This window comes from Pipistrellus hanaki (genome assembly GCF_964339955.1).
Source record: "Pipistrellus hanaki genome assembly, chromosome: 1".
Lineage (NCBI taxonomy): Eukaryota > Metazoa > Chordata > Mammalia > Chiroptera > Vespertilionidae > Pipistrellus > Pipistrellus hanaki.
The window spans coordinates 27,964,552-27,980,110 of record NC_140503.1 but is presented as its reverse complement, the minus strand read 5'-3'; the positions used below and the strand labels follow the sequence as shown (position 1 = coordinate 27,980,110).

Here is a 15,559-nt window from a genome sequence, read left to right as displayed (position 1 = left end):
CGTATTTGTAACCCAAAGATAATTCTTTTGTCTTGGAAACCTAGATTCAGCTCCCTGGAAAAGTGTACAATGAAATCATAACAAAAAAAGAACCAAAAAAACAAAGCAAGAATATAATCATCTTTCTGAGTTGTATGCTAGTTAGGTACTGCCTTTATTTAAGAATTTTTTCTAGTTTCTTAGGTAATACATACATGGAAATGATACATTATTACTTGCTAAGCTGTATTTATGTAATACTTTTATTCATATTTTGTATCTTAAGGCAGTAAAACTGATGATAGTCTCAAATCTCAAAATTTACCCTTAACATTGTGGTTGTAATGCTGAGTGGTGGGCTCATCTACTGACTGAATGATTATTTCCTACAGGAGATGGTGGCATCCATGCTAATTATAATACTTAATATATTAAATTTATTTATTTAGTTAAACACTTATTTTGTGCTTTCTATGTGCCTGGGATAGTTGTGTTTCTGACGCAACAAGATGAATAGTTTAAGGTTTACATCCTCATTTCAAACTTGAGTAGGAGACAGATATAAACAAAAACATAATTATTATAATACAGTTTGGTAAATGCAGTGATAGTACATGCATGCATGGTTCTTAAAATTACGCTATTTTCTAAGAGTTGAAATCCTAAAATTTTAAATCTCTGAAAGCCAAAATTTTGTTATATACTAGTTATTAACTTCCCACAGCATCTAGTAGCATCCATTTGGGGAATAGAGCCCTTGCTGTCCTCTGTGTATCATGTAACCACCTCTCTCTCCCTCTCTCCCTCCCTCCCTCTCTCTCTCTCTCTCTCTCTCTCTCTCTCTCTCTCTCTCTCTCTCTCTCTCTCTCTCTCTCTCTTTTTTTCTCTCCATACACACACACACACACACCCCTTATCCTCTTAACTTTGTACTGCAAGAAAAAGACAAAATAGTTGGTTGCTACACACACAAAAAAAACATTCTTTAGAGCCAAAATGTAACAGTCTTTTTGTGCACTGAAGCCTAAGAATGGCATTTTGGGTCACATCACTGATTCATTTAGTTCAATATCCTGATTTAACAGTGATTCTTAGTGACATTTTGTGAGAGTTATAGTTGCCATTCTAGTGCCAAAGTCTAAACATTCATGTTTCCCCCCAAACATATCATTTCTGGCTTTTATCTTTGCTTGGAATAATGAATTGTATGAGTATCCTACTTATAGTATGAAATTAGACTTAATTTTTTTTCTTAAACTACTTTTTTCAAGCACCAATGAAAGGTTCCTAATTCTAAGATTTGGTAAACACATTCTTGGACGCCATGTCTAAATCCTTCATGGTTTGACAGGTTTTTAACATATCTACTTTTGACTGTCATCTTTTTATATAGAAGAGAATTGTCCTATTGTCATTTGGAAGATCTCCTTCTTCTTAAGTAATATTATGTCTCTTTATTCTTGAGATGTAGTAGCTGAATTGCACAAATTTATTGAGATACTAGAGGCCCAGTGCACAAATCTGTGCACCTTAAAAGGAACTGTGGGCCGTGATGCTGCGGCGGGCACAGGGGTGGGTCTCAGCCCATCCTCCATGGCCCTTTCAGGCCCCTCCCACCATGACCCTTGGTCCCCTGTTTGCTGGCAGCCCTGTTCCCACCGCTGCTGCTCCCAAGCACTGATGGCACCTGCCCTGCTCACACCCACTGAAAGTGCAGAGCAATTGGGGCCAGTGCCAGAAGCAGGTCTGAATGGGGGCCGGGTGCTGTCAGTGGGTGCAAGCAGTGGCTGCTGCCCCAATTGCCCCTCAGAAGCAAGGGGGAGGTGGAGAAGCCCTCAGGGCAATTGGGGCCGGCAGCACCGCTTGCACCTGCTGACACACCCAAGAGACGGGCTGGTGCCGGGTACCAGCAGCAGGTGCAAGCAGTGGCTCCCACGCCTGAAGCAGGTGTGAGGCTGACATTGGCAGCAGGTCTCAGCGGGACCACTCTGCACAGTAACAAAGAATTTTCAGTAACCACCAGAGCCTCACCCTGATGACAGTGACCGGCGCCCCACTTTGGTCTGGTGCGCCTGCTTTCCTGCTCCACCATCCCGCCTGCTGCCAAAGCCCACCGTGTTCCACACATATCCCCTGGTGGTCAGTGCATGTCATAGCAACCAGTTGTTCAATGGTTCTGCTTTTCGGTCTATTTGCGTATTAGAGTTTTATATATATAGATAAACACAATTATAATAATCCCCATTCAAGTATGTTCAATTTAACCTATTAAATTAACTTAATTACTTTGTATTACCTCTAAAAGTCCTTTCTCTGATATCTATCTATCTATCTATCTATCTATCTATCTATTTTAGTGGAATTTATTGAGGTGACATTGGTTAATAAAATTATATAGATTTCAGGTATACAATTCTATAACACATCATCTGTATATTGTATTGTATATTCACCAACCCAGTTCAAGTCTCCTTTCATCACCATTTAAATCCCATGCCCTCTTCTGTCTCCCTCCATCCTCCCCTCTGGTAATCATCATACTGTTGTCTGTACCAGTGAGGTTTTTGTTTTTTGCTTATTCCCTTCACTTTTTTACCCACCTCAGCAGCCCCCTCCCCTCTGACAGTTGTCAGTCTGTTCTCTGCATCTATGAGTCTGTTTCTATTTTGTTTACTAGTTTATTTTATTAATTAGATTTCACATAAGAGTGAAATCATATGGTACTTGTCTTTCTCTGACTGGCTTATTTCACTTAGCATTTTTAAGATTTTTAAAGTTCCACTGATGTGAATAAAGCTAATGATTATAATAAGGCTAAAATTTGTTTTGGAAAATATAAAATATTTATATTTATTGTATGATCCATTTTAGGTGCCATCAGTTATTATATCCTGAATTTGGGATCATATCATCTATCAGGAGTACTTTAATTTTTAAAAAAAATATATGTTTTTATTGATTTTGGAGAGAGGGAGAGAGAAATAGTAACACCAGTGATGAGAGAGATACATTGATCGGCTGCCTTCTGCATGCCCCACTCATGATTGGGGATCAAGTCCACAACCCAGGCATGTACCTTGACTGGGAATCGAGCCATGACCTCCTAGTTTATAGGTCAATGTTCAACCACTGAGCAGCACTGGCCTGGCAGGAGTACTTTAATTTTTAAAATTTTTATGAAGAAATTGAAATTTATTTTTTTTATTCCTAAATATACCACTGAGCAAATTAAAGGAGGAAATAATTTTTAATGATAAAAGTACTTTAGATTACAAAATACTCTTCCTTTAATGTTTATAGTTGAAAATAAGTATGTAAATAGATAATAGGGTAAGTGGTTATAAGCTTAATAAACCTCTTTATGATAACGTTGCTTCCAGATCCTTTGTTCTGAAGTAGGCTGTTTCTTCTTCATGAAAAGCTTATTATAAATTATTAGGAAATAAGCCTGTCATAGGTTGGTTTTAATTCACATTCTGAAGTTCTGAAGGTATTATTCACTCTTAACCATGAGCTTTAAGTTGACTAAAAAGAACCCAAATTGTTTCATACAAATAATTTAAAATTGAGATAAGCTGCTTTAGCTTCTATTGTTGTTTCTTCTGGGATTTCAGTACAAACCCAAAATGACAGTGAATAAAATTGTTTTGTTAAGCCACAATTCACAGTTAACTAATTGGTTTATATGGTCATGTATGCTCAACACTTGAAGTTTATGTCCTTTACTTAATATTAAATTCCTAAATCTATTGCATATTGTAGAGTGATCTAGATTTTGGCTTCTTCTGAAACTTTAAAGTAATAGAGTAAGGATGAATAACACTTCAAATTCTGGAGTCATAATGTCTGGGTTCAACTCCTGTTTTTGACTGTTAGCTGGGAGACCTTGAAAAGATTACTTAACTTCATCTTGAATAGGGTAAGAGAATACTCACCTCATCATGACTTTGTGGGTTAATTAGAAAATATATAGAAAATGTTTAATGTAGTACCTGGCATGTAGTGTTCAGTAAATGTTCTTAAAGTTGCGATAGGGAGGTGGGACTAGGACAGGGTGGATGCAGGAACTATTTTAGAAGTGGCTTATAGCATGGGCCATAGAGGAGTAAAATACTTGGAAGGAACAGACTCTGGACCTTCATCCATGCCCAGGATTTTATGATTTGGGGTGAAAATAAAATTACTGTAAAATGATGGCTTCTGATTTGGAGATCTACCAGGTAAGAATCCGTAGCCTGTTGATAGATAAACATCTAAAAAGATGTTGTATATGATGAGGAATAGTAGATAACCTTCTTGGCAAGGTGGTGACGGAAATTTTTTTGCAAATTTTGGTGAAGGTTCTAAAGAAGGTTGGGGTGATACTTTCTCTGTTTTAAGCATCAACTTAAAATGTCATGGGAACCATAGTGTAAAGTATCAAATCTGTACAAAGTATTAAAATTTTTAAGCAATAACAAGCAAAAGACTATGTCTCCTCATCTCCCACATCTCCTTACCATTTGCTACATTTCTTACCCCTTCACATTCTTCTCCTTCCCATGCTCTGTTAGGTAAGGTTTCATGTCTTTTGCCTCAAAGATCTTTTTCTTTTTTTATGGATATCCCCTGCTCTTCCCCCAGTTTAACCAAAAAGGGTAAAATAGAGGCACTTTTTGAGCAATGTCTTTACAGTATTTATCTGAGCTATGCCTCCAGAGGCTATAGATTGTCAAGTATTAGCTCTCTTTATATAATAGTTAGGTAACAGCTCAGAAGAGGAGAAGGGGAGGGTCAGGTGACTTTTACCTGATTGGCAGCAGCAGTGACAATAGGAGCAGTAGCATGCACATAAAGCCATCCCCTACTGCTCATCTTCTTTCTTTCGTGATGGAGCAGAAGGCAGCTGGGAGAAAAGACGTATTCTGCAGTTTGAGGAGGCAGGGAGAGTTAAAGATGGGAATGGTGGCAGGTGACCCTTGGAGCTGCTGACACTTTGTGGATTGGTTTTGCACGCAGTATGAGGGAGATTGCTGCTCCAGTCCCTGCGTTAGTAGGCCGAGATGCTTGTCTGTTTTATCAGCATTTTGCATAACGCTGTACAAGGTGCTGCAATTGATTGTCTTTTCTCCTGAAATCCCACAAGTCTTAACTGTTTTGTTATTTCCTTTTTCCAATATGACTCTGTATCTTTTTTTTTCTTCTCATGGTATAGCCAGATTTTCTAGTGATAATTCTTGTATCTTAAGATACTAGGATTGACCTTTATGCTCTCATCAGGAAACCCAAATTAGGCCTTCCTGATTTACCATAATTGGATCGTAACTTACCAGAGAAATTACAAGTAATATAAATCTAACACGAAATGTTGCATTCCAGCTCTCCAGCTATGTGCTAATCACAGTGGCAGCTGTAAAATTCCCCCAAAGCAATAGGGAACGCAGCATATGCCTAGTGACTGATCTGCCCTGTGAGATCTTGATGGCACAGCTGCTCACCAGTCACGTCTTTCAGGGATTTTCAAGGAATTAAAAGGTCATTATTGCTGTGAGGTCCTCCCTCCTGGTATTTCTTTCAGGAGATATCACATGTGATGAAGAGATGAGAGGAATATGAAAGTGGGATTGTGATTTTTCACAAGAGGGGGTAAGAGAGGTTGGGGTTTAGCTCTTCAGTAATTTGATGAAATAAAGCCTATCTTTCTTTCCACTCCTCTCTACTCTCTTGTTTCTTGCCAATAAGAAAAGCTTTTCTAGGATTCTTAAAAAAAAATAAAAATATATATATATATATATATATATATATATATATATATATATATATATATAAAATTGATTTTTTACAGAGAGGAAGAGAGAGGGACAGAGAGCTAGAAACATCAATGAGAGAGAATCATCGATCAGCTGCCTCTTGCACACCCTCTACTGGGGATGTGCCCACAACCAAGGTACATGCCCTTGACCGGAATCGAACCTGGGACCTTTCAGTCCGCAAGCCTACGTGCTATCCACTGAGCCAAACTGGTTTAGGCTAGTCTAGGATTCTTTAGGATCCTTTGGGTTGGAAGAAGGTACTAAGTTAGAAGAAAAGACTAAATTATTAAAACACAAACAAACAAACAAACAAACAAAACAAATATCCCCTAAACCTCTAGCCATGGAGTTCTTAGGGCCTATGCAATCTAAATAATCAAAGAAACTGTTGATAGTATTCTCTTTATGAGCAAGCTGCCTGTGGACCATATGAAACCATTTGGCAAAGTAACATACTAGTATATGTATATAAAAGTTAAATGACTAAATTTGTTTCAGAAACATTAAGAATGACTTCAGGGAGCCTTCTGTTTAGTGGAGTTAGGCAAGCAAAAGTCTCTGATCTTTTTACTTTTGACCCTGTCCTGCTTGCCTTATCCTCGTCTGCATAACTCACTAAGATACCACATATTTTCCATTAGCTGTTCTTTTAGTCCCCTTTCCAGAATTCAGTTTGTCAGAATCTCATTGAGGTCAGTGAAACCATGAGTCTAGTTGCCTTTGCAAGACATTTCTCTTTCTAGTAAAAGCAGCAAGCACTTCATAAGAATGCTGCACAATTATTCCCATCGGGTGATATGCTAATTCTTAAGAATGTTGCTAACACTGCACTGTGTTTCATATGATTGAATTTAAAACTTTCACTCAGTTGGTTGAGGCTTCAAACTGGCAGGAATAACAGTCTTTTGAGTTGTTGCTTAAGTAGAGTGGTGATGGAATTCATATGCCAGGCAGCAGTTGCTCCTTCAAGTTCAAGAAGAGATCAGCTGCAGTGGTTGAAAAACAAAAAGTCTAACAGATGTTCAAGTTTTAATAGTATATCTTTTCTCCATATTTCAAATGAGAACAGAGATCGGTCATTAAATGAGGGTATAAATATTAATGTTATCATTGTTAAACCCAAAAAAAACAGACCTTGCACATTTGTGTGATTTTTTTTTTTTAATGGCTATCATTTGTGTTCAAGTAAAATCAACAAAGCTCCCCCATGCCTCTAGAGATCTCATGACAGCTAGTTAGATTGCAGTCTTGCTCTCCTTTTACTTTTGTCTCCTCTAACTAGTTTCGTAGAGTTTAGTAAGAATTTAATCCGAATCATATTTGGCCACACAGAGTTAAAGAAAATATAAATTCTAGAAGTTCAGATAGTCCAGGTATAACTTAAGGATACCTTCCCCCCTCCCTCCCCCCCCCCCCCCCCCCATAATATGAACTGGAAGTGTTACTAGTTTAGCCAACTTACTGCTATTCTGTGCTTTTAGTATAGAAAAGAATTTTGGGTCAGGTGAAGTTAGTGATGATAATTTTATCAGAACTTTCAGATAGCTTGGAGTCACTGCTCTTCAGTTTGAACATTTGTTAAATATTTTGAAAAATAGCTGCTCATTGTTCTATTAACTATGGTAAAGAATATGAATAAATTTTACTTTGGGCATATATTCTTATATCTAATATATTTGGATATATCTTTGACTCACTGAAATATGGGGCACTTTTATGTATTTTTTCAGGGGCTGTGTTACTTTGGCAAATAACTTCTTCCTAGATCAAACTGTAACCAGCTTCTTGAGAATTATGCACAATTATTATGCATTAGGTTTCATGCTCAGCTTTCTTCAGACAGTACCTCAACCTTAAAATGACTCAAGGAGTAATATACTTTTATTAAACCCATTTTGATGATAAATAAGGTGCTATTATCAATGCCATTTTCCAGATAAGAAGAAACTGGGGCAAAGTTAAATATAACCCAGTGGTCGGCAAACTCATTAGTCAACAGAGCCAAATATCAATAGTACAACGATTGAAATTTCTTTTGAGAGACAAAATTTTTTAAATTTAAACTTCTTTTAACACCACTTCTTCAAAATAGACTCGCCCAGACCATGGTATTTTGTGGAAGAGACACACTCAAGGGGCCAAAGAGCCACATGTGGCTCATGAGCCTCAGTTTGTTGACCATGGATATAACCTATTCAAAGTCACACAACTTAATGATAGAGGATTTGAACACCAGTTTTTGTGACTCCAAAGCCTATATTCTTAGTCACTATGCACTACAGTCAAGGTACTATATAAATAAGCATTCACCTTATTATATATTCTTTTTAAAAAATTATTATTTTTGCTTTCAGAGAGGGAGAGAAAGGGAGAGAGAGAGACATCAATGATGAGAGAGAATAATTGATTGGCTGTCTCCTGCACACCCCACACTGGGGACTCGAAACCCAGGCATGTGCCATGAGTGGAAATCGAACCAGGACCTCCTACTTCATAGGTCGATTGTCAACCACTGAGCCATGCCAGCCGGGCTTCCTTGTTATATTTTGTTTGCTGGCTCTCCCTGCTCCAGCTTCAAATAGGGCCATGTGTCTCAGCAGTTGGCATAGTCCTTGAAATGGCTGTTATGTGTTATGACACCTAGCAACTATTACCATTCAAGTCAGCCATTAGGAAAGGAATTACAATTTTATTCTTGTCTTGACTCTCCACCTATGTGGCTCAGTTGGTTGGCCATGTGCACAAAAAGGATGTCTGTTCAATTTCCAGCCAGGGCACATACCCAGGTTGCGATCTCAATCCCTGAAGGAGGAGTGCAGGAGGCAAACAATCAATGTTACACTCTCAAATCAATGTTTATCTATCTATCTATCTATCTATCTATCTATCATCTATTTCTCTCTCCCTTCCTGCCTCTTTCCCTCCTTCTCTCCATTTCTTTCTCTGTCTCTCTCTCCCCCTCTCCCTTCCTTTCTTTAAAAATCAATAAATATATTTAAAACAACAACATTCTATCCCTCTCCTCCTATTTGGGGGAAGTCTGGGCCAATGGAGGATTGAGGAAAACCTCTTTATGAGTGTTGAGTTCAGAAAGCAAACAACTTTCTTGGTTTCATAATCTCCAAAATGTTACTAATAATCCCTTCCTCTCCACAAGAGAAATTTAAGTTCTAAATAGTGATGTCGTACTGGATATTTTTTTCAATTGGCAACACTATTTCAAACCTCAGCCTCTACAGTTCTGAGCTCTCTGAGTTCCATTTTCAGGAGAGTTCCCCCTGCTGAGTTCTGCTTCTCTCACAAGTCAGTGATATCATTGCTTAGTAGCAACTGAAGAAAGAAGACTGTAACTGCAGAAGAAATCTCATGGACTGGGAGCCAAAATCTTCCCTACTCTTGAAACATATTTTGTCATAGCAGAACGTGCTCATTTATGGTGGATGCTAAGCTTCTGAAGCCCTTTCTATAGAGTAATAACTAATTGATTAGCTCTGGGGCCAGTATGTCTGTCTTATGTCACATAGAAAGATGACAGAGTAATGCTTTTAAATGGGGCTCTTAGGAATTGACTAGGAGGGAAGGTGCTTCTGTAGAAGTACTTGCATGCAACTGTGGAAATCCTTCCTTCCAAAGAGCTGTCTGTGGCCCTGGCAGAGAGCTATTTGTGTATAACAAGCCTTTTGAGTATCACCTGCCCTGAGCAAAGAGAAATAACTTTATAAAACAGGATTATTAACAAGAGGAGGTAGTCTTAAAAATGAGTTCCTGAAATAATTAATAATGATCATGTCCGTTCCAGTTGAACTGGGCACTCAATTTTGTAATGTCCAGGCTACTTTGCACTGATTCTTTACTAATGAATAGTGTATGACTTACTTGTGCATGTCTTATACATATAAATCAGTCTCTTGCTGGAAGGTTGATATAATACTATTTTTAACAGTAAAGTCTTAAGAGAAGCAGGGCACTCTTGATTGATCAAAGGGGCCATACTTAAGTGATTTTAAAAATACATATATAATATTATATGATTTATGACAACTGTGTGTGTGAGTGTGTGTGTGTGTGTGTGTGTGTGTGTGTGTGTGTTCCAGAAAGCAGAATATAATGTTAAGTAATGAAGTTAGCTCTAGTGTCTGTTGCTAGCCCATTTATTAGCTGTACTAGTATTATCTTTGAGAAGTTCATTTAGCCTTTGTCTATTTCCTCTGTAAAATGAGGGAGTTTAAATAAATCTATGTTTTCCAAACTCTGAAATTTATAACAGATTACTACAGATTATTTTAGGTGGCATGTGAGATAATCTCAGGCAGTTTCCTGATAAAGTACTAAAATAAATATTGAATCACAGTTGAGAAAGTTATCCCTTTCTCAGTCTTATTGATTAGTATGTCAGAGACAAAGTCTCAATTTGGTATCACGATACATGTAGTAGTTCCTTAACTCTGGACAATTGTTTGGGGACAGAGGTGGATGGAGAGAGGTACTGTAAGTCCTTCATTTCACATGCATTTCCATATGTGGGAAGTAAATTCCATTCCTTAGAAGGGAAAGTACAGACGTGCTTATTTGCTCTTTGTGACTGCCTCATTTCCCTTCCACTTGCAGTGGAAGTAACATGCTATACAACTGGTGAGCTAGGGCAGAGGTGCCAAATGTGACTGGCTTCTCTCATGGCATGACCCATTCTCAGAACACATATTCCTTCTCCTCCACTGTGAAGTAGGGCTTGGTTGACAAATTTTGCTTAGGATTTGGTAGGAACTATTAGGAAACCTATGAGACCATAAATAGAAAGAAAAGGAAAATAAAAAATCCACATTCTCTAATTCATCTTATTGGTAATCAGGTTGATACATCTTGATTGCCATTTTATTCCTCTCCTCATGTCTCATTTAGATTTAGACATAGGATATGTAAGGAGAAAAGCAATTATTACCCCTTAAAATCTCACTAACAATCTCCTTTTTTAAAATAGAAATCTGGCTTGAGCACCGTGCCCTTTATTAATATATATGTATTTATTTTAATAACATGGTTTTGTTTTCAGTGAAGTTATATTTATAGTTACCATCTATAAAATAAATTCATTTTAAGTTTTAAAAAGTGAATTTTTAAAACATTAGTGCAGATGATACATGGATATGATAAAACCTATAAAGGTGGTACTTAATGACTAAAATTTAGGAAGTAATAAATAAGATTATCTATAGGATCTATTCCCAATTTAAATTGTTTCGTTTGTGTATTTCAAGATAAAAAATGCTGTGTGGTAAACTAAGTAAAAGAAGGGACATTCTAACAGAAAATGTACTGTTATTTACTTTCATTTTGGAACATATCATATTGAGGAAGCTGAACTTTGATACTATGCCTGTATGTGTGTGTATGTATATATATACACACACACACACACACACACACACACACACCATTTTCTCTTATTATTTTACTAAATAGTGAATTGATATCTTTTTGATAATATGATTTTTGGTGATGTTTGAAAGCATTCTAGTTCTGGGTGAGATTTTTTAGCAGGAAATCATAGAGGCAAGAACCAGTCATCACCCTATATTCTGCCTAGTATAGTGTCTGCCACATAGTAGTGTTCAACAAATATTTGAATGAATGAGTGAACAAAGAATAAAATAAAATTGTCTTGAAGGTCTAGGCATAGTTTTCATTTCTTTCTGAAAGCTGTCAATAAGGCTATCTGTAAGGAAATTGATGCCTGGGGCAGTCATGTAAAGGCAATTTAACTTTACTGAGAAGAAAATTACAAAAGGAAGGTAGCCCTACTAATTTTGCTTTTGTTTATGGTCATATATGAAAGGCTAGGGTCTTCCTTTTTTTTTTTTTTTAATAAAACGAACTACCTTTCTCCTTTCCTCATTTTTTTTCTGATTCATATATTACTTTCTTATCTCCACATCAGGGAAAGTACCCCGATTTTTTTGGCCTTTAGGAGAGTATTAGAGTTTAATTCAAAATGTGGTTTGGCGCAATTGATAGACCGTTGGCCTGCATACTGAAAGGTCCTGGGTTCGATTCCCGTCAAGGGCATGTACCTTGGTTGCGGGCACATCCCCAGTAGTGGGTGTGCAAGAGGCAGCTGATCGATGATTCTCTCTCATCGATGTTTCTAACTCTCTATCCCTCTCTCTTCCTCTCTGTAAAAAATCAATAAAATATATATTTTTAAAAATGTGGCTCACTCTTTTTCTATACATGCTTAGTTACAGTTTCCCATATAATAAACTTGCCCAACTTTTTCTTAATTGGCACTCTAGGTAAACTGCCATACTGATGGTAAAATTATTTATTGCCTTTTTTTTTTTGCAATAAATGTCTTGTTTCAAGAGCTTTGTTCTAAGAATCCTGAAATGAGTTGTACGTATCAAAGAGAGAATATTAGCCAAAAGTTTTTAATTCTTAGTTATATCACCGACTTTCTAATAACTATACAGTTGGTTTGAGTGATTTCATTGCCAGATTATGTAATGTATTTTAAAACATTCTGCATAATGCAGAAAAACAGAATTTGAGGATTCTGTATTTCTTCTGGTGAATACATTTTAAATGTATTCTAGGATTAGTCTCTGTAAGTACATTCTTTAATAGTTTAGTGATTAACTGTGATTCTAATTCATTATACATAATTAGAGGCCCAGTGCATGAAAATCGTTCTTGCCTCCCAGTAGGATCAGACCTAAATGTGCAGTCGGACATTCCTCTCATAATCCAGGACTACTAGCTCCCAACTGCTTGCCTGCCTGCCTTCCTGATTGCCCCTAACCGCTTCTGCCTGCCAGCCTGATTACCCCCTCACCACTTCCATGTCAGCCAGATTGATGCCTAGCTGCTCCCCTGCCAGCCTCTTTGCCCCTAACTACTCTCCCCTGCAGATCTGGCCACCCCTAACTGTCCTCCCCTGTAGGCTTGATCACCCCCAACTGCCCTCCCTTGCAGGCCTGGTCCTCCCAACTGCCCTCCCCTGCTTTCCATCTTGTGTCCACATGGGGGCAGCCATTTTGTGTTTGGAGTGATGGTCAATTTGCATATTACTCTTATTAGATGGGATAAAGGCTTGGTGCACAGGTGGGGGCAGCTGGTTTGCCCTGAAGGGTGTCCTGGATCAGGGTGGGGGTTCCCTTGGGGCATGAGGTGGCCTGGGCGAGGGTCCTGTGGTGGTTTGCAGGCCGGCCATGCCCGCCCCGCCCCCCCCGTGACCTAAGCAGAGGCCCTGGTATCTGGGATTTATTGTATTTATCTTCTATAATTGAAACTGTGTAGCAGAGGCCAAGGCAGGCCAGGGCTGCAGGAGCTTGGCTTCCTCCATTGCCAGGGCCAACCCAAGCCTCCTGCTTTCTCCAGCTCTGTGGCTGCCACCATTTTTGTTTGGATTTTTTTATCTTCTATTATTGAAACTTTGTAGCCTTGAGTGGAGACCTGGGCCGGCTAGGGTATATGGGAAACTTGGCTTCTTTCATTGCCGGAGAAACCCAGTATATTTATTCTGGTGAATACATTTTAAATGTATTCTAAGGTTATTCTCTACAAGTACATTCTTTAATGGTTTAATGGTTAACTGTGATTCTAATTCATTATACATAATTAGAGGCTCAGGGCATGAAAATCGTTCTTGCCTCCTGGTAGGATCCTCTGCTCTCTCTGTGGCCACAGCCATCTTGGTTGGGTTAATTTGCATACTCAATCCTGATTATCTGGTGAGCATGGCTTGTGAGTATAGCAGAGTGATGGTTAATTTGCACATTACTCTTTTATTAGATAGGTTGACAACATCTTAACTTGAGTTATCTTTTATGTTCAGGTTAATACTTTTTGTTAATGAAAATTTAATTCAGTACATTTTATATTTATGAAATCTCTCTGCCTGGTATCTTTGTGTCTTCTAGTTATTATTATGTGATCTTTAATATGTAAATTAAACTTTAGGAATGCTGGCTATTACATTTCAGTTCTTCTCGTTAAATTAAACTTTAGTAATGCTGGCTATCACATTTCAGTTCTTCTCATTCATTATAATATTGATAGAACAGTAATATTAATGACATGTAGAAGTTGGATTCTGAAACTAATCACTATCTATATAAATTAGTATGTAATCTCTATTGTAACTTTAAATCAATATCCAGGTAAACACAGATTCTATTGTTATCATAATCTTGAATATAATAGGCCTATTTTGGCCAAAGAATAAAAAAGACTTTAGAATAATCTAATTTTTTTCTTAAAAAGATATGGATCCTTGGCTTATAATTGTATATCTTCAGAATCATTTGCTCTGTCATGAAAGTAGTGCAAGAGCCATTTGCTATAATGACAAGCTGCAAGTTTTAAGAATACTTATGTCTAATTTTAAAAAAAACACAACAACAATTATAAAAAACAGAACTTTGCCTGGGTGGCTGTGTCCACTGGCAATATGGTTATTCTCTGATGAGCTGCTTTGAGTTCTGGATACCATTCTTATCTGGGGTGGAGGTGTTGCTTTGGCAGCATATTATGGTAGAAAAGAAAAGCTATGGACTTGAGAGGCACACCAACCCAAATGTGAACTTGAGCTCTGCCACTTGAGTACTAACAGGTTGGGCAAGTTACTTAACTTCCTTGGTAAAGTGAAAATTATACTCCTCTAGTGATGCTATGAAGATGAAAGCACCCAAAGTGAGTTCTTGTTAAATGGCAGTAGTTGTATGAATAGTGCAGTGTGGTGATGATGATGTTTTGATGTTCTTTCAGGTGAAATAAATGACAAAGATGTTCAGGTGGTCGAGCTCCCCATTGTGGACAGTCTTCATCCTCGTCCTCCATACTTACCCCTGGCTGTACCAGAAGACCTTGCAGATCGACTTGTTCGGGTTCATGGTGACCCTGCAGTGTGGTGGGTGTCGCAGTTTGTCAAATACTTGATCCGCCCACAACCTTGGCTGGAAAAGGAGATAGAAGAGGCCACCAAGAAGCTTGGCTTCAAACATCCAGTCATTGGGTGAGAATCTGATTTGTTCCTCATACAGGGATGTGGAGTAGCAGGTATATATATCTTTACCATATATTGGGAACTTTACAATCTATAGTTTAATTTTCATTGCTCCACTCAAAAAACGGGTTCTAAAGTTCACCTGAGGCCCCAGGGAGATTAGTCTTCCTTTGTTTACTTAGAATGGCTGAGTCATCGTACTTTGTCACCCTTGTTTTATTTATTTACTTGATAAATGTATTAAGCCCATATTTCTGAAATTAGCTGTCTCTCCAGGGGAAACCAGCAAGGTGTCGTTTTATTGGGAGTATTTTGAATATTATACATGATCGTGTCATACCCAAACAGGCCATGAGATGAAGCTGTCACATGTATAGCTTTCTGATTTCACCTTATTCTTAGGCTTCATTAATTGCCACGGGTGATTATTTTGCTATTTTGATGTTCTGTTTTCTTTTCTGTCCTGGAAGCTATTTTGAGAATAAGGATATCATTTGTACTATAAGGTAATGCTAAAATTATTATTTAAAATGAATCTTGACCCACTTAGAAGTTACAATATGTATATGTATTCAGTATGGTGCTTATGTTACCGGAGATATGTCAGGAAATCTTTGGAGTAAGAAATATCCAAAAGAGCATTTGCTGACAAGTGTGTGCCCCTATACACACAAATAAAAAGTTATGGGAAAACGAGTTTTCATAGGTCCTGATGCCAGACTTCACACTAGGGGAAATGTTTTTTGCACAATGAAAAGAATACTGGACTGGGAGTTAGGTGGCATGG

General features: G+C 37.8%; 1 protein-coding gene across 5 annotated transcripts in view; it reads left to right on the top strand.

Annotated features, from left to right (window-relative positions):
* The window catches only part of FUT8 (fucosyltransferase 8), a 175,245-nt gene that overhangs the window by 144,597 nt on the left and 15,089 nt on the right, over positions 1 to 15,559 (top strand). For all 5 annotated transcript variants that reach the window (XM_084866731.1, XM_084866732.1, XM_084866730.1 and 2 more), the window contains one exon: positions 14,535 to 14,781. In XM_084866731.1, the coding sequence (XP_084722857.1) occupies positions 14,535 to 14,781 (247 nt within the window). The remainder of the gene's footprint in view (positions 1 to 14,534; positions 14,782 to 15,559) is intronic.